The sequence below is a fragment of the Mirounga angustirostris genome, unplaced genomic scaffold (assembly GCF_029215605.1).
Source record: "Mirounga angustirostris isolate CCGP_5_RB_7025 unplaced genomic scaffold, mMirAng1.0.hap1 SCAF_9, whole genome shotgun sequence".
Classification (NCBI taxonomy): domain Eukaryota; kingdom Metazoa; phylum Chordata; class Mammalia; order Carnivora; family Phocidae; genus Mirounga; species Mirounga angustirostris.
In genome coordinates this window covers 104939607-104957962 of record NW_026991717.1, presented here as the reverse complement: position 1 = coordinate 104957962, position 18356 = coordinate 104939607, and the positions used below count along the sequence as shown (strand labels likewise).

Sequence of the window (18356 nt, the reverse complement as noted above, 5' to 3'; positions counted from 1 at the left end):
CGGGGCCGGGAGGCTCTCCGGCCTTGGGGGAGGTGGCCGCGCTGAGTGCTGCGCGCTGCTCGGCGGCTACGACGCGCTCAGTTTTCGCCCCCTCGGAGCCGGGCGCGCGCGGCCGCGATGAGCTGGGAGTTGCTGCTGTGGCTGCTGGTGCTGTGCGTGCTCCTCGCGCTCGTGGTGCAGCTGCTGCGCTTCCTGCGGGCGGATGCCGACCTGACCCTGCTGTGGGCCGAGTGGCAGGGGCGACGTCCAGGTGAGGACCGGCAGCCGCGCCTCCTGAGGGGGAGGCCGGGCTCCGTGCGGCCGTCCCCGCTGTCGCCGCATCCCTCCGGGTGGCGTGGGGCTTCCGCGCCTTTCGCGGGGGCTCCCTGTCGGGGAGGAAAAAGCCGGGGCCAAGGAGGCTGTCCTGCTCCTTGGTCTCTGGTGGGGTCAGCGGAGGACTTGCCCGCTCGCCAAACTAGGAGGGCGCTGGAACGGGCGGGGCGCCCTCGGGACTCTTACCCTGCCTCCCGGGGGTTCAGCTGTTGCGTCCACGGAGGACACCACTTGGACAAACAGTGCCCGTCCCCTGAGTCTGTAAGGAAGCCTCCTTTTCAGAACTGGAGCCCGGTTTATTTACTCCCAGAAGTTGTTGCCTCTTCCCGAGTGGTGAAATAAAAGGAGTGTCCAGACTCACCCCCCCCCCCCCCCCCCCCCCGCCGTACTCACGTCCTGGGATAAAAGTATCACCCTAGAAACTGGATTTTGCCTGGGGCGAGATCATTACTGGCATACTGAGGGGCATTCTGCCTCTCCCACTTTCATCGGTACCCTGGTTAAAATTTGGTGGTCGTTTCCTAAACACATTCTTTGTGCTCAAGCGATGTGACACGACCTCTAGCCTTTACAGAGACTTACAAAGTAGGCGTTGTTAATCTTATTTGCCCGATAGGGAACCAGTGTGCAGACATTAAATGACCTACCCAGAGCTAGGCTTTGGATCCATAAGCGCTAGGGGAAGTGGGGTTTCCCTGGACCTAGTTTCCTGTGTGAAAATACCCAAAGCATGTGAGGAAGTTTACTAGGAAGTGATAGCTAGCAGTGGAGAAGATAGACTCCGCTTTCCAAACGGGCCTGGGAGGCAGGGCAGCCGTATGGCTCCCAAGGGTATCAAAACTGGTCTTGAGGACCAAAGAAAAATCTTAGATGGTACAGTGTTTTGTATCCCTCCAAAGCTCAACCCTACTGCACAAAATCTTATTCCTTAATATTTGATTTGTCTCGTTGCATTTTTCTGGGGGATAACATCTGGAGTGCTGACATTATTGAGTTGGTGGAAAATACACCTCTGCAAGGTCAACACTACAAAACTATGGCAAATAGATGGCTGTGATTGTCAGACCTTCTCTGGATCAGTCCTTCTTTTGTCTGATGGCTGCCTTGTGGCTACTTTGTGGATATTTCCATTTGATCCTGAGTGCTTTTGTGTTAACTTGGACTTGAGATTACCTAAAAATCGTTTTTTTTTTTTAATTTAATTCTGCAAAAGTTATTCGGTCCATTAGTTATGTCAAGTGCTGAAGAGGAAAAATGTTGACAGTGTCTCACAGCTAGTTAAAGTTATTATCACATATCAAGCAAAAAATAAAAATAGTTCACATATCAAGCAAAAAATAAAAATAGTTCTTAAGAAATTCATTTGATCTTTTCAGTGTTTTGCTGGAAAAATAGTTTTGAAGGATTTTAAGATACATTTAATTACATTGCTATTATTATTATGAACTTCTAGAATAGGCTAATTTGCATACTAATTTGATACCTTATCATTTATCTAAGTAAATAAATTACATTAGAAGTTATTCCCCCAAAACAGTTATAAAGTTAAATGGCAGTGGCTTTTAAATTTTAATTTAAGTTTTAATTTTTAAATTTAGTCATTCTTAAACCTGCATTGACTGTAGAGTAAGCTTTCTAGAACTCTTTTTTTATGTATAAAGCACAGATATACATATATATATATGCAGCACATAAATGGATATACAGTATATCTGGTGTTAAAATTTCTTGGGGGAATTTTTAGGGAAAAAATCACTAGAAAGACCACTGGGGTTTGGGAGGGTGATAATAAAACAAAGTTAAAGCCACATGGAGATACACTCAGGTTCCCAGAACAGTTTAGACTGGAAAGACGAGCAGACTCTATTAAGGTAAAAAATATATATATTTTATAAATAAGTAAATCCTCCTTGTCTTCTCCATAGGTTTATTATTTTTGTCACCTTAGAAAATAGGCAATATACTCACATGCTACAAAACTCAATGACACAAAAGGATATGTGGTGAAAAGCTGCCCCCAGCAGCCACCAAGTACGCCTCTCTGGAGGCAACCAACATTTCCCACCTTTTATGTATCCTTCTAGAGAAATTCTATGTGTTTCTAAGGATATATATCACATGGTGAAACTGAAGGGCGACTAACTTCAGATACTGCACATAGATCCAGAAAAGTCCATGGCACAAGTCCAGAGGAGGAAGACTCCAGCCAGCAGCACGCCAGAGGAAAACTCGGGTTTTAGTTGGCAGTAACCTCAGTGTGAGTGGACTCTGGAATGACTGCCAGAAAAGATTTGGCAAGCCTGGGAGGCATGTAGTATGTGAAGCAAACATGGCAGTCCACAACCGATGTCTTCTGAATGGCTGCTCGTATGTGTCAGCCTCTGTGCTGGACCCTGGGACACCCCAGTGGCCGAGGCAGCCATTGTCCAGACCCCACGGGAGTCCTGGATCCTTCTCTGGCCAGTTCTCTTCAGCAGAAGCATTGGCCAGCTAGAGTTTGTGCAGAGGGGTGTGAGACAAAGAGTGAGGAGACCTTAAGCCATGTCATATGAGGGAAGGTCACAGACATTGGAGGTGTTTATTTAGCCTTAGAGAAGCAAGAGATGAGAGGATCTGGGATCATGACCTGAGCCGAAGGCAGACGCTTAGCGACTGAGCCACCCAGGCGCCCCTTCATTGTTGGTTTTAAGTCATATTTGCTTAGTGGTGTAAACGTGAAGAAATTTTTGTGAGCTGTATACTAGTTAGTAAATAGTTACAAACAATTATATTCGCTCTGTAGTCTGAGTATTGCAGAACTTTGGAACAATGAGCTGTCGATGAGTGAATACATATGATACGAAGGCATTGTAGCCTAGAAGCAGTATTTGGGATGTTTCCCAGCTTAGTTCAGATACTTACATGAAACCTCTTTCCTGAAGACAAGTTGTATTTTCTTGAATGGCTAAGAAATAGTTGGGTTTTAAAAGATTGATCATATTAAAATGTGGGCACCATAGGCTAGTGGTCAGAGTGTGGCTTTGGAGCTTATATCCCAGCTCTGCTAGGGTTGTGGCGTGCTTACTCAACAGTTACTGATGGAGTTCTTTCTATATTCCGGTCTCTGTGCTAGGCACTGGACAGTGAACAAGGCAGATAGGGTCCCAGCCTTAAGGGAATTTATAGTCTAGTTTGGTAAATTAATGCCTGTAATCCTCAGTTTCCTTTTTTTATAAAATTAAGATAATTCTTATTTCCTAAGTTTCTTGGGAGGGTTCTAATGAGATAATGTGTTTAAGCACGTAGGAAGTAATAAAAAATATTAAGCCATTATAGTTAGGAACCCCATTGCCCCTGGCTGGAGAAATTAGAACACACAAGTTAGTGGGTGAATATTCTATGTGTTGCTGCTGAAAAGTCTATTTGTTAAACACTTTTAGCAATGAGTAGTTGACATTTTCTTGAGCACTGAGTATGTGTCAGACACTGCTCTGGATACTTATTTTAACTCATTTTTCTCAACAGTGCTATGAGGGAGGTTTTATTATTAACCCAATTTTCCAGTTGTGGAACGTTAAGGCACCAAGTTTTCACAGGGCATTTCCTTGCTGTGTGTGATGGAGCCAGGATTTGAACCCTGGCAGTCTCCAGAGCTCATACTGTTACCCCCGACAATTAGGTTTTAGAATGGTTTGACTAAAACAGTAAACTGATTTCCCAATTTTAATTTTTATGATCTCAAATCAGAAATGTGTGTTGTGATTCCTTTTTTACTGTTTTTTTTTTTTTTTTTAAGATTTTATTTACTTATTTGAGAGAGAGAGAGTAAGCATGAGCAGGGGTAGGGCCGGAGCGACAAGCCGACTCCTCATGAGCAGGGGGCGAGAGGAGCCTGATGTGGGGCTTGATGCCAGGACCCTGAGATTATGACCTGAGCCGAAGTCAGATGTTTAACTGAGCCACCCAGGGGCCCCTACTGTTTTTGATGAATAACACATATTTTAATAAAGAAAGCACACAGGAGTGTTGTACCACAGTGACTCTCTAGGAATTCAGATAGACGGTGGCTATCATGTCTTGTAGTGCAAGTGAGTTTTTCAGTGGAGAAAAGGAGAACCAATCACTCCTCATTGCTTTAGTGTTGTAACATTTTTACAGTTTTGTTTTGTTTTTAAGATTTTATTTATCTATTTGAGAGAGAGAGCGAGAGCAGGGGCTGGGGAGAGGGGCAGAGGGAGAGAGCTGAGCAGGCAGCCCGATGCAGGGCTCCATCCCAGGACCTTGGGATCATGACCTGAGCCGAAGTCAGATGCTTAACCGACTGAGCCACCCAGGCATCCTTTTATTCACGCTTTAAAAAAAAAAATTAGGTAGGAGGTGTTTCTGAGGATATTTAATTAAAAAATTTTAAATCACTTTATTGAGCTATGATTAGCATGTTAAAAAAACTGTACATATTTAATGTATACAATTCAGTGAGTTTGAGTTAAGTATATGTGTGAGCATCACCAGAATCAAGGCCATAAATATAAGATATTGCAAATTTTAAACTCTACACATGATGTCTTCATATTTAGTGGTATGGTTTAAGACTATCTTTTTGGTAATCTTTAATTATGGGGTGTAATCCATAGCTCATTTCCTGCTCACTCCACACTTGTTTCCCACTAGAATGGGAGCTGACTGATATGGTGGTCTGGGTGACTGGAGCATCGAGTGGGATCGGCGAGGAGCTGGCTTGCCAGCTGTCTAAACTGGGAGTCTCCCTTGTGCTGTCAGCCAGAAGAGTGCAGGAGCTGGAAAGGGTGAAAACAAGGTGCCTTGGTGAGTAAATCTAAAATGGCCGCAGTGCTTCCTAGAAATAAACCAGAATCCAAATTCAAATACAATTTTGAGAATTTTAGAGGGAAGCGTGGGATTTTCCCAGGCAGTCCACTCTGGTTCCAAATGTTCCAAGCGCTCAGATCCAAATCCTCTTCCTTTGGGCATCTCTTCATTAGCTGCCCTTGGCTTATTCTTCTCTTTTTCTGATGCCTTTCTAATTCACTTTTTTTTTTTTAAGTTTTAGTTTTATTTCCAGCTAGTTAACATACAGTGTCATATTAGTTTCAGGTGTACAATATAGTGGTTCAACGCTTCCATACATTCCCCGGTGCTCATCAGGATGAGTGTACTCCTTAATCCCATCCCCTATTTCAGCCCCTCCCCCAGCCGCCTCCTCTCTGGTAACCATTAGTTTGTTGTCTAGAGTTAAGAGTCTGTTTCCTGATTTGTCTTTCTCTCTCTATTTTTTCCCTTTGCTTGTTTGTTTCTTAAATTCCACATATGAGTGGAATGTGGTATTTGTCTTTCTTCGACTGACTTATCTCGCTTAGCATTATACTCTCTAGCTCTATCCATGTCATTGTAAATGACAAGATTTCATTCTTTTTAATGGCTGAGTAGTATTCCATTAATGGCTGAGCTAGATATATATATATATATATATATATATATATATATATATATATATACACACACACACATATATATATATCACATCTTCTTGATCCATTCATTAATCACTGGGCACAGGTTGCTTCCATATATTAGCTATTGTAAATAATGCTGCTATAAACATAGGGGTGCATGTATCCCTTTGAATTAGTGTTTTTGTATTCTTTGGTTAAATACCCAGTAGTGCAATTACTGGATTGAAGGTAGTTCTATTTTTAACTTTTGAGGAACCTTCACACTGTTTTCCACAATGGCTGCACCAGTTTGCATTCCCAACAGTGCATGAGTATCCTTTTTTCTCCACATCCTCACCAATATGTGTTGTTTCTTGTGTTGTTGATTTTAGCCGTTCTGACAGGTGTGAGGTGATATCTCATTGTGGTTTTGATTTGCATTTCCCTCATGATAAGTGATGATGAGCATCTTTTCATGTGTCTGTTGGCTATCTGAATGTTTTCTTTGGAGAAATGTCTGTTCATCTTTTTCTGCCCCTTTTTTTTAGGTTTTTATTTAAACTCCAGTTAACATGCAATGTATTATTAGTTTCAGGTGTACAATTTACTGATTCAACACTTATATATAACACCTGGAGCTCATCACAAAACGTGCCCTCCTTAATCCCCATCACCTATTCAACTTCCCCCGCCCCCCTCACCTCACCTCTGGTAGCCGTCAGTTTGTTCTCTATAGTTAAAATTCTGCTTCTTGGTTTGTCTCTCTCTCTTTTTTCCCTATATCTGTTTCTTAGTGCTCGCTTCAGCAGCACATATACTAAAATTGTTTTGTTTCTTAAATTCCACATATGAGTGAAATCATGTGGTATTTTTCCCTCTCTGACTGACTGACTTCACTTAGCATAATACTCTAGCTCCACCCACGTCATAGCAAATTCTGCCCATTTTTAAATTGGGTTGTTTTTGGGGGGGTTGAGTTTTTGTAAGTTGTTTATATATTTTGGATACTAGGCTTTTACTAGAAATGTCATTTGCAAATATCTTCTCCCATCCAGTATGTTGCCTTTTAGTTTTGTTGATTGTTTCCTTGACTGTGCAGAAGCTTTTTATTTTGATGTAGGCCCAATAGCTTTTGTTTCCCTTGCCTCAGGAGACAGAGCTAGGAAGAAGTTACTACAGCTAATGTCAAAGAAGTTACTGCCTGTGTTCCTTTCTAGGATTTTTTTTTTTTTCCTTTTTAAGTAGGCTGCACGCCCAGCCTGGAGCCCAGCACGGGGCTTGAACTCAGGCAACCCTGAGATCAAGACCTGAGCTGAGATCAAGAGTTGGATGCTTAGCCAACTAAGCCACCCAGGCACCCCTCCCTTCTAGGATTTTGATGGTTTCCTGTCTCACATTTAAGTCTTTAATCCATTTTGAATTTATTTTTGTGTATGGTCTAAGAAAGTAGTCCAGATTTCATTCTTTTCATATCCCTGTCCAGTTTTCCCCACACCATTTGTTGAAGATTGTTGTCTTTTTCCCATTGGGCATTCTTTCCTGCTTTGTAAAAGAGTAATTGACCATATAATTGTGGGTTTATTTCTGGATGTTCTATTCTGCTCCATTGATCCATGTGTGCCTTTCTACTTTTCTTTTGCACTGACTCTTGGTATTAGGGAGTGACCACCAATTCTTTCAAATGCTGGTGGGTTTTCAGTGACCACGTATCTTATATTTTTGTCTTAGAGAAAGAACAGTTTGGTTGTTATGGCATACATGTATGTAACCATAGAAGTTGAATTATGATCCTTCATTTTGCTAACATGTCAGATATTAAAGTCATATGGGATGCTATAAAATTTTTGTTATAAAAATGAAAGAATGGGAATTGAATTAGGTTGTAAAATGCAGCTTGAGGTAATATTCATATTCATATTAGAGCAACAATGCTAATTTTTAATTTTTTTGGCCTGGGTTTTGGTGTAGTTATGTTCACATGAAAGCAGTCCTAAGTAATAAAGTGATTATTTCTCATGGGACATTTAGTACCTAAAATGAGATAATTTTGCATTTTCAAGCAGACCATTTTTTTGGTCATCTCTCTACCTGTCATTCTTTAAACACTAACCACCCAAAAAAGAGGAGTCCGCAGCCAAGGCCAGAAGGCCTCTTTCAGGACATCGCTTACAGAGGCCTCTCGTGTTTTGCACGGGGACACTCCCTCTGGTAGTTGTTCCTCCAGCTGTGGAGACTTGCAAGTCCTGTACTGGCAGAAACGAACTATGTCAGCATTTCTTGGCTGGAGTGAGGCTGATTGTTTTCCTTTCTTCTGTCTGATCATTGGTGCAAGCATTTCCATCTCTTTAAGACAGTTCATGTTTCACAGTTTAGACTTTGCCTGTAAAACCTTTCTACCTCTTTTATTTTCTCTCCTTGCTTGTTTTTCGTATTGGCGTTACTTTTGTATTTCAAGGTTAGAGCCTTATTCTTTTGATGAACACTAATAGAAAGGGCCAGTCTAGCTCCACGTGTTTCTTGATTGGGAATTTCAGGATTGTGTCCTTTTGCTTGTTTGCTTCCTGGAATCCTTTTCTCTGGAAGGAAGCTTCTATGTGTCATGTGACTAGGGAACTCTGAATGTTTTACTAGTATAAGGCATAAATTGTTTTTATTTTTTAATATGTGTAAAAGAGCAACTATATTTTGTGCACCTATCATAAGACAAATGTTCCTCTGTTCTTCTAAAGAAATAGCTCAAAATTTCTGCTTTTTTTTTTTAGCTTGTAGTATAATCTTGATTTCTTTTAGAGTCTGTTCCAGTGTTAGATTGTATATATTCACGTTGAAGAGAGCCATCCTTCTTCCTGTGGACCCAGGCAGCATTTTGTCTGATAAGATGTTGCCTCATTACCACCAGTGCTCTAGGTCACTGAGAGAAATTCTCCCACAAGGCCCCCCAGAAATGAGTTTGTTGCCAAGTCCAGTTGTAGGGTGGGTGTTAAACTTAATGCAAGTAGCGAGAAGCCTGATCAAACTATCTTATGACTACTGCACTAATTTTTAAATGTCTTTATCTAGAGAATGGCAATTTAAAAGAAAAAGATATACTGGTTTTGCCGCTTGACCTGACTGATAGAAGTTCCCACGAAGCAGCTACCAAAGTGGTTCTCCAGGAGTTTGGTAAAGTAAGGAGCCATTTTGAATCAATAAGTCTTGCTTTGACATAGCCACAAAAGAGATTCCCATCTTTGTGCGATCACTGAAGGGGCTTTAGGTAAATGGGTCCGTGTAGTGGGATCAGTGCCCACGAGTCTCTTATACTCGAATTCTTGGCGTTATGTAGTTCGCACTTTCCATACCTTGACAAGTACTAATTACTCGATGTGGAACAAAAGAAGGTAAAAATTCACTGTGTCTTTTATTTTTGTGACACTTAAAAAAGTCACTTAAGATGGGAAATTAATTCCACAGGTGAATTCTGGTTTTCATTTTCTCTCTTCATTGCTGACTTCTGAAAATTCACCATTCCATTGATTTTTTTCAAGTAAATGATAAAACCAACCATCCCTAAGAATTGCATCAGTCCATTTACAAGTCATCCCCAGAGTGCCCCTTTTCTGATTTTTTTAACTAGATCGACATTCTGGTCAACAATGCTGGAAGATCCCAGCGTTCTCTGTGCATGGACACCAGCCTGGATGTCTTCAAGGAGCTAATAGAACTTAACTACTTAGGGACGGTGTCCTTGACAATGTGTGTTCTGCCTCACATGATCGAGAGGAAGCAAGGAAAGATTGTTATTGTGAATAGCCTCCTGGGTATCTTATCTGCGCCCCTTTCTACTGGATATTGTGCCAGCAAACATGCTCTGCGGGTAAGGCTGCTCAAACTCAACTCTGATGGTACTGATCTAAATATGTATATGGGGGATATGACCATCACTGCTAGAGGTCATGGGAACTGGGCAGTGATGTAGGGAGACAGCAGAAGAGACCCAAAGAGACCTTTGGTAGAGGACATCCCCAGAAGATGCTAAAAAAGACTTGAATCTCACAGTCCTCTTCCTAATTCAGCAAACATGTATTGAGTATCTACACTGTGCCATGCCATGCCCTGCAACAGATCTTGGGGGTATAAAGATAAGAAACGGTCCCTACCTTCAAGAAGTGTTCAGTCTAGTCAACCTGTCACCCTTATCCTCATCTCTACCATATCTTCATGGCAAATTTGGGATCTACCCCTTACTTCTTCCACACACACTTGAGGTTGTACTTGTCGTTCTCATTCTGTGGCTTCTTTTTCCTTCCCCGTTGTGGTTGGTATTTGTTTTACCTGGTCTAAATATATATGCATGTCAGAAATAGGAGCTCCCCACTGGATGAGTAGCCCTGGGCTTCATATCCTTACTGGGACTAGGCTTGACTCTGTTGACCGTGGCTTCACTGAAAGAAGAAAAGCTAGTCATGGCAGAGGCTAGGAGAAATGCTTGATTTGGGTTGCATAAGTTACTAGAGGTAAATATTGAAAAGAAATGAAGTTTTAATGTTGGCTTAAAAGTAGATATGAAGAAATATTATTAAACTGTAATGTGGAACAGATTAGATCCTAAGGCCAATAGGAGACACATAATTTATAATTAATACTGCTGAAGGTCAGTGTGAGTAGAATATTGTACCGTTGGGATAATGAGATGGAACAGCTGAATGGTGCTCACAGTTTCATTAAGATCTGAAGCTGGTTCTTTAGGGTATCCTCTTTCTGCTGGGGAGAGCAGACAGTTGCAGAGTGGTGAACCGGATGCGACACTGATGATGTCCCCATATGTGGTGCTGGGGTAGTAGTCACTTCCTGCAGAGCAGTTGGGCAAGTCTCAGGCAGGCAGGTGAGGGAAGGCAGCCAAGTTTCTCATGACATGCAGAGTGCTTTCAGTAAAACACAACCTGAGTTATCTGGCCTGCCTGCCAGGACTCACTGTTTTCTTACTGGATTTGATCCTCTGATACAACATGGCAGGTTGAGACTCCAGTTAGTTAAACCAGTAGCTGAACCTTGGGACCAGGAAGCACTTTTCGAAGAACACTTCTTCCCTGATTCCCAACAAGCTCTAGAGTGAATTTGTTTATCATTGAAAAGTTCACACTCTATACCAGATGTGATTTCAGACAAGGAGATGTATTAGCATCTGATGGATTGGCTTTCATGGTGTCCTCATCCTCTTTTGTTATAGAGAGGCAAAAGGTTAAGGGTATGAGAGTTCTTGAATTTACAAAGCCTTTTTTCCTGTCCATCTGAGTCAGCCACTTTATTAATCTCTGATAGCGTGAACCCTCACCGCCCCTGTTTATTAGTGGTCAGCATTAGGAGCTGGGAACTGTTTAGTGTTGGACCATGAATGAACACACTCTGGGTTAGCTATTTAGACTCTTCAGTGGTTAACTCAGCTTATACCAATGTAGTCTTGGAACATTTCCTAATTTAGAAAAGAGATGAGGGGGGAAGTAGATGTTTATTCCCTATTTGGTTTAGAAATGGCCAATATCTTTAAGTCTAGAAGGGTTAGCTTGTTTTTACAAAAGCCATCAAGTAAGCAGTCGTATTTTTTTTTTTTTAACCAGCCATGCAGTCTCTTGCTAACCCTAAAAATAAATGTTTGCTGAAATGAATTGTCTGTTAAAATAGTAATATAAATAGAAAACATTGAATTCTTACTCTCTGATAATTTCCGTTAAGTATTACTAACCCCTCTCACTCCCTCTGGTGTCAGCACTGGCACTTTAGACCCCTCGGAGGGATAAGAGAGGCCCAACCTCAGTGATTCTCAGTGGAGAACACGCACCTCTTTTGGAGTGGGGAGCTGGGGACTGGTGTGAGGAGGGTGTCTCGGAATAATCTCCAGGGAGAGTTTTCCACTTGTCTAGCACCTACCATAAAAAATCACTTGATGGCATGAGCCACCATTGCCAAAAGGGGTGAACTCTTCCTACCAGAAGATGAGGATGCCTGAGGATGCCTGTTCTAGATTGCCCCCAGTCTTACAGCTAAAAATGTTTAATAAGCTTGCCCAGTTATAGTTCCCATCCTTTACTTGGCATTTCAAAACATATTTTGATTATGTGCCACTATTGTCCCCCATAAAAAGTTGCAGAAAAGTAATTTCATGCTAAGAGCAAATATGAGATGTATGTATTTAATTTTATTTGTTGCCTTTTTTTTTTTTTTCCATTAGGGTTTTTTTAATTGCCTCCGAGCTGAACTTGCTACATACCCAGGTATAGTAATTTCTAACATTTGTCCAGGACCTGTGCAATCAAATATTGTGAAGAATTCCCTAACTGAAGACGTCCAAAAGGTAAAAATGTCTAGTTTGAGAATAATTTGAAGGCCTTAGTAGTTATATATTGGTATTGTATCACTATGTCTCAGGGTTTAGAATTTTTTCTAACATGTTAGACTAACATGTTACCATGTTATGAATTATTTACAAAACTTACCTCATGGCACTGGGAACACTGTTAAGGTTAGCTGACGGTGCTTTGGCATTCAGTTTTAATAAAGGCTAAAGAAATTGAGAAGATTCTGGTTATAAGGAATCCACTATTATGTGGGCTGTCAGTATTCTTAAAGCCCAGTTTCTGTCAATTCACAAATTATAGCAACATTGAAAGGTTCTGTGTGGCTGAATTTTAGTACTTTAAATCTTCGTGGGATTTTCAAGAGGGGCTATGGTGAAGGAGCTTAGGAAAAGCCTTGCCGAACTAAGATAATTTTAGGTTAGCTTCACCTGTGCTGAGCACAGGCCTGTGCTCCCTCAGCTCATGGGTTATACATAGTGAGTTACCCAGTGGATGACAAATGTCTTGTGAAGAATCCAGTCTCACTCAATCACCCAAAATCCCTCTAAAGACCGTGAAATTTTCCTTCTTCTCCATGAGGATCGATTTCTACTGAGACATAAATCTATTTCTGCTTGTGTGTAAAAGTTTACAGATACCATTTATATTTTCACACTTTCTGTGGAGGCTCTAGGGTAAAACAGAATGAGCGTGCTATTCTAGGAATCAGGTGACTTGGACTGCAGAACTATTTGCTGCTAATGATCTGTGTGAGCACAGCCGAGGCACTACCTTTCTGGGCCTGTTTGTTTATTTGTAGAATGGTAGGGGGTTAACTAGGTGAGCAGTACCAGATTTGTTCACTACCAGAAACTGCTTTTATCTTCTTCCTCCATTTTATCCCCATGGAGTCTACATCTTCTAGAACTTCTGTTGCTAAATGGATTAGTAATTTGTTTAAAAACTTTTATTGCTAAAATGACATATAATTATCAGTAAAGACATTAAAGGTGATCTAAGGAAAAAGCAAAGAACCTTCATCTTTTGTTGAGCCTGCACAATCTTATCTGGTAAGTGTATGATTTCTCTTAGGCTTTTGGAAATACTACAAATAGCTTATAGACACCCATTAGTAGCTTGGGGATACAAAGGGTCCTGAGGTCCCACTGAAAGGTCACTCCACTAGATGACCTCTACGTCCTTTCCAGCTTAAAAGTTCTGTTAAATTACTTGGATAAATACACAGCATTCACTTAATTCTTTTTTTAACATTTTCTTAGACTGTTGGCGTTGATACAGCCCAGTCCCACAAGATGGCGACCAGTCGTTGTGTGCGGCTGATGTTAATCAGCATGGCCAATGATTTGAAAGAAGTTTGGATCTCGGATCACCCTTTTTTGTTAATAACATATTTTTGGCAATATATGCCAACCTGGGCCTTGTGGCTAACCAACAAGTTAGGGAAGAGAAGAATTGAGAACTTTAAGAATGGTTTGGTAAGACCCATTTATGCACTTCTTAATATATATCAGTCTTGTAGGAAAGTATGAAATCTTCTAGTACTTGAAAACTTGTCTTACTAACCCTCCACCAACCTCATGATGTAAATACAAAAGAGATAAAAAGAATTGTGTTCCCTGTGCATATCTGTTGGTTTACTATAAATTACCACTGGTCTTGGAGAAAGAAGTTTCTCCAAGGTAAAATCAAATCAAGGATTGCCATTTTCTGTTCTGCACTTCCTGATTGACCAGTGTATGGATCAAAATACTCTTTTTCCACTGCTTTTCACCACAAGCTCCTACCTGGTATGGTCTCCTTGGGTTGATACCTGGCCTCCCTTCCCATTTCCCCCAGGATGAGGTATATCTCAGGCCCATGCTTAACTCTGTCAAAGACTTACCATGCTGTTAAAACTCATGCACATTCTCTGTGTAGTGCTGGTTCCTTTGGCCTCATTCTGGAAGCACTGTGCACATATGATATGTGCCAAAAGCCCATGTCTGAAAAAATACAGTGATTATTCATTCTTTTGGCATTCATTCTTACAGAAAAGTGAGGAATATTATGAGCTATTTCTGAGAAAATTGTGACCATCTGTAATGTATAAAGATCACAGAAAATGTAATGAGTTAAAGCTAAAAATTATGGGTATGATAATGCAAAGAAAGGCCATTTCTGTAGATGGTTTTTATTGTTAAAGTATTTTTTCAATGACTACTACCTTCTTTTAGAAAAAAGGTAGCGGGGATTGATCTATAAAGAGAATTATTCAGTGGAAGCATACTATATGTATCATTATATAACCTACCACTATTTAAGCAATCCACAATTTGTTAGGTACTTAATTTGTTCCCAGTTTTTGCAGGACAGTGAAATGAATCTGTAAAAAAAAGCAAACAACCAAAATGATTAAAGAGACTTAAAGGTTATAAAACTAACATGATGCACTAAACAAGTCCCAAGCTTGAAAAATCCTGAAGGAGGCTATTCATTGGCTACAAAGTTGTAATGTGGACGATTTATATGTTTTGGTAATGTTGGGATATAGTAGTGTGGGATGGTTCCAAAGGTAGAGCTTCATCAAAGATTTACATCTGAGTTTTAAACTCAGAGGATAGCTGATAGAGTGGTATTGTGTCCAGTGATGGATAAGAGTTGAGAAGGAAAGGGCTCCATACTAGGGAGGTGACATAGTGTCCTGGTTAAGAGCATGGAGCCTCGTACCAGGTTCCCTGAGTTGAAATCCCAGCTCTATCCTGTGACCTCATCCCTCATCTCAGGCAAATTTTTCTCTGTAAGTCAATCTCCCCATCTACAAAATGGAGATTAATGATGCACTTAGTCATAGGATTGTCATGGGGAGTGAGTGAGTATATGGAAAACTCTTAAGACATGTCTTGGAGTGTTATGCTTGTTAATTATTAGCTCTTAATGCTTTTGTTTGGATGGTAGCAGGATATTTAGCTAACAGATAAAGATGAAAGAGTTCAGCAAGAGGGCGGAGAGAGAATACATTCTAGAAATGATTGGGTTCAAGGAAAGAGGGGACCAGGGGCTAGAGTTCTGGTGCCTCTATAGCAGTAGTGCTTTTTGGAATGTCCACAAACGTTATTTTGTTTTGTTTATAGATTATCTAACTGTAAAATAGAAACATTACCCAGTAAATCAAGCATTTGATTACATCTGGTTTTTCCTAAAATGATGGCCCTTCTCTTCCAACTACCATCTTTAATATATTGCTTATTACATGGTCTTTTTTTTTCTTAAAGATTTTATTTATTTGAGAGAGAGAGCATGAGCAGAGGGGAGGGACAGAGGGAGAGGAGAAGCAGGCTCCCCACTGAGCAAGGAGCCCGATGTGGGGCTTGATTCCGGGACCTTGAGATCATGACCTGAGCCAAAGGCAGATGCTTAACCAACCGAGCCACCCAGGTGCCCCTGCTTAGTACATGGTCTTATTGCTAATAACTTTTTTATGATAAACTGGGCATCCTTTCATTTCCCAAGAACATTTCTGAGATAAAATACCTCATTCTTTACGCAAAACCATATGAACTGAAAAAATTGTTCCTCAATTTTTTTACTCCGTTTTCTCCTCCCTGCTTTTTTTCTTCCATTATTTTCTATTATATATATATATATATATATCTCCATCTCCTCATTGAAATTTACTTATAAGGCATCTACATTAAGATAATGCCAGTATAGCTTATCAAGCTAAATGTACTTATTGATAATACTTGAATTTATTTCTGTTGTTTAGGCTAGGAACATTATATTTGGAACTTTGTTTTTATGAATATATATTATTTTTCAGGATCAAGAACAAGAGCTGCACCGAATTGTGTTATTTATTATTTTGTCTTAGTGCACATTCTTAGAAGTGGTAAATGCGTATCTTCCCAAATGAAATGTCACATCTTAAGGATTATCGAGTTGCCTTGGTTTACACTTTAAGCAATGTACTAGAAGTTCACAAATCATTTTAGAGTTATCTGTCAGATACTTCAATTCTAAATACCCTGACCTATTCTTTGTATTTATTTATTTTGTTTTTCTAAGGATTTATTTTTTTATTATTACTATTATTTTTGAGAGAAAAAAGGGAGAGAATCTCAAGCAGACCCCTGCTGAATGTGGCCCCAATGTGGGGCTCGATCTCACAACCCTGAGATTATAACCTGAGCTGAAATCAAGAGTTGGAGGCTTAACTGACTGAGCTACCCAGTGCCCCAATTCTTTGTATTTATTATAGGCATAATATGCTGGTCCAGAAGAGTAATAGTAGAAATGCCAGCATTTAAGAAATGCTGTGGGCAGATGCTAATCAATGATATTTATATCTGATAGAGGGACATAATGATGCTGAGTCCTACAGAGATATTTTTGTGGAGATCTAGAATTCTGGCTATGACTTTTATTCTAATTTAAGCATTTGCCCAGGTTTTATAAGGATTCTTAATGGTGAATCATAATGATATAGCTCCTGAAAACGGAAGGAATTTGTAGGAAAAAAAAAAACTAGGGTAACTATAAGGAGGGTCTGATTCATGTTACTGTCACTTTATTACAGGATGCAGATATCTCTTACTTTAAAACCTGGAAGACAAAACATGACTGAAGGAGGAGTACTTGTATTTTTTAAGCCACTGGAGGTAGAAATGAAAACAGCAATCTTCTTATACACTGAAGACTAACTTCTGATTTTACTTTTCAGTAGATACAACTTTTCTTTCAACATGTAATAATTAATAAAAGATTGCCATGAATCTTGCAATAAAGATATTAACACATACTGCATTCTTGGATAAAAAAAGCATTTTTTGTATTTTTTTAAATTAATTTCAGAGGTAGAGTTTAGTGATTCATCAGTTGCATATAACACCCAGTGCTAATTACATCAAGTGCCCTCCTTAATGCCCATCACCCAGTTACCCCTTCCCCCCCCACCTCCCCTCCTGCAAGAAAGCATTTTGAAATACTCTAGCATATATTCTTAAAATCTAGGTTAGTAGAATGCTAACCAAAGAATTATAGTAAACATAAATGTATGGAACATTACACGAAGCAGAGTGCAGAATAATGAGCAGATAATAGAGAAGTATCTGAAATGGACCTGCCCCTGAGGTACTCACACTCTTAGAAGAGCTGACAGGTACAAATGACTATAATTTGAAGCAGTAGACAGGGCTCATAGCAGCCATTATTAGACCCCTGTCATATGCCGTTTGCTGTACTAAGGGGCTTTGTGTGAGTTAATTTATTTAGTCCTCATAATAGCCCACTAAGGTATGTGGTATTATCCATCTTTATAGAGGAAGAAAGAGATGCTCAAAGCGAGTAGGTATTACTTTCCCAAGGTCACAGAGCTAGTAAGGGGTAAAGCCAGGAGTAAACTCAGCTCAGGAAGACCCCATTGACAACGCTTTACTCTAGTTATTAATTTTACTTTTTTTTACTAGTAGTATTACTTTAAGATTGTATTTATTTATTTGACAGAGAGAGACACAGCGAGAGAGGGAACACAAGCAGAGGGAGTGGGAGAGGGAGAAGCAGGCTTCCCGCCGAGCAGGGAGCCCGATGCGGGGCTTGATCCCAGGACCCCGGGATCATGACCTGAGCCGAGGGCAGATGCTTAACGACTGAGCCACCCAGGCGCCCCACTAGTAGTATTACTTTAATCTTTACCACTTGACAGTAGAAAACATACATAGGCCACAACAGAAAACCAGCAAATATTCCTTGCCTGTCTACTGTCAAGAGGGGTGTAACAGAAGAAAAACATGTTCCTGTTTTATAAGCAGTTAGTTTAGCTATAGTCAACATACATAAAAGAACTGGAATAGTTGTTGGGTAAGTTGGAGGCCCTCGGGTGGCTATCCTTACAAAAGGGGGAAGGTGACAGAGGTAGACCATGGGGTACAGCAGCAACGGAATAAAGAGGGTACAGTATGGGGATAAAATGAAATACACAAGAGGGCTCTTGCACAACCAGTGATGAAAATGGGCATTATGACTAATTGAATACACTGCACCTGGGGTAAAAATTAAAAAGGTGAATTGTTGGAACAATTCTAGAATGCTACAAAATAGCATTGTCATGTGGCATGGTATAGACTGTCAGCACAAATAATTCAGAAAAGGGAGAGATTTGAATATAGAATAGTGCGAGGTGAATATGCTAACCACTGCACTATGGAAACCCCTCTGTAGCATATAGAATAGTGTGGAAATCCTTTGTGGAGATGATTTGCACTGAGCCTTGAAAGGGTGGAATTTAGACAAAGGTTTCAAGAGA

The 18356-nt window shown here is 40.4% G+C and overlaps 2 protein-coding genes across 4 annotated transcripts in view; one reads left to right on the top strand and one right to left on the bottom strand.

The window, feature by feature from the left end:
- The first annotated feature begins 2 nt into the window (after window positions 1-2).
- Window positions 3-16839, top strand: DHRS7 (dehydrogenase/reductase 7). The gene is made up of 7 exons (XM_045900980.3): window positions 3-250; window positions 4963-5115; window positions 8802-8908; window positions 9358-9597; window positions 11950-12072; window positions 13336-13551; window positions 16632-16839. Exons 1-7 carry the CDS (start codon window positions 118-120, stop codon window positions 16677-16679), a joined length of 1020 nt encoding a protein of 339 aa, XP_045756936.1. The 5' UTR covers window positions 3-117; the 3' UTR covers window positions 16680-16839.
- PCNX4 (pecanex 4) overlaps window positions 12213-18356 on the bottom strand; it is a 52973-nt gene continuing 46829 nt past the window's right edge. For 2 of the 3 annotated variants that reach the window (XR_010405203.1, XR_010405204.1), the window contains 3 exons: window positions 14367-14438; window positions 13959-14058; window positions 12213-12279 (listed from right to left, as the gene is read on the bottom strand). Coding sequence is in view for 1 of the 3 variants with exons in the window: in XM_064571123.1 (XP_064427193.1) it covers window positions 14392-14438 (47 nt within the window). In the remaining 2 variants the exon portion in view is untranslated. Of the gene's footprint in view, window positions 12280-13951; window positions 14059-14366; window positions 14439-18356 lie in introns of those variants that run through there. The other variant, XM_064571123.1, reaches the window with a different exon arrangement.

Coding starts and splice junctions, on each gene's coding strand:
- DHRS7 (XM_045900980.3), top strand. CDS start 118: ATGAGCTGGGAGTTGCTGCTGTGGCTGCTGGTGCTGTGCGTGCTCCTC. Junction 251..4,962: donor GTGGCAGGGGCGACGTCCAG/GTGAGGACCGGC, acceptor GTTTCCCACTAG/AATGGGAGCTGACTGATATG. Junction 8,909..9,357: donor TTCTCCAGGAGTTTGGTAAA/GTAAGGAGCCAT, acceptor TTTTTTAACTAG/ATCGACATTCTGGTCAACAA.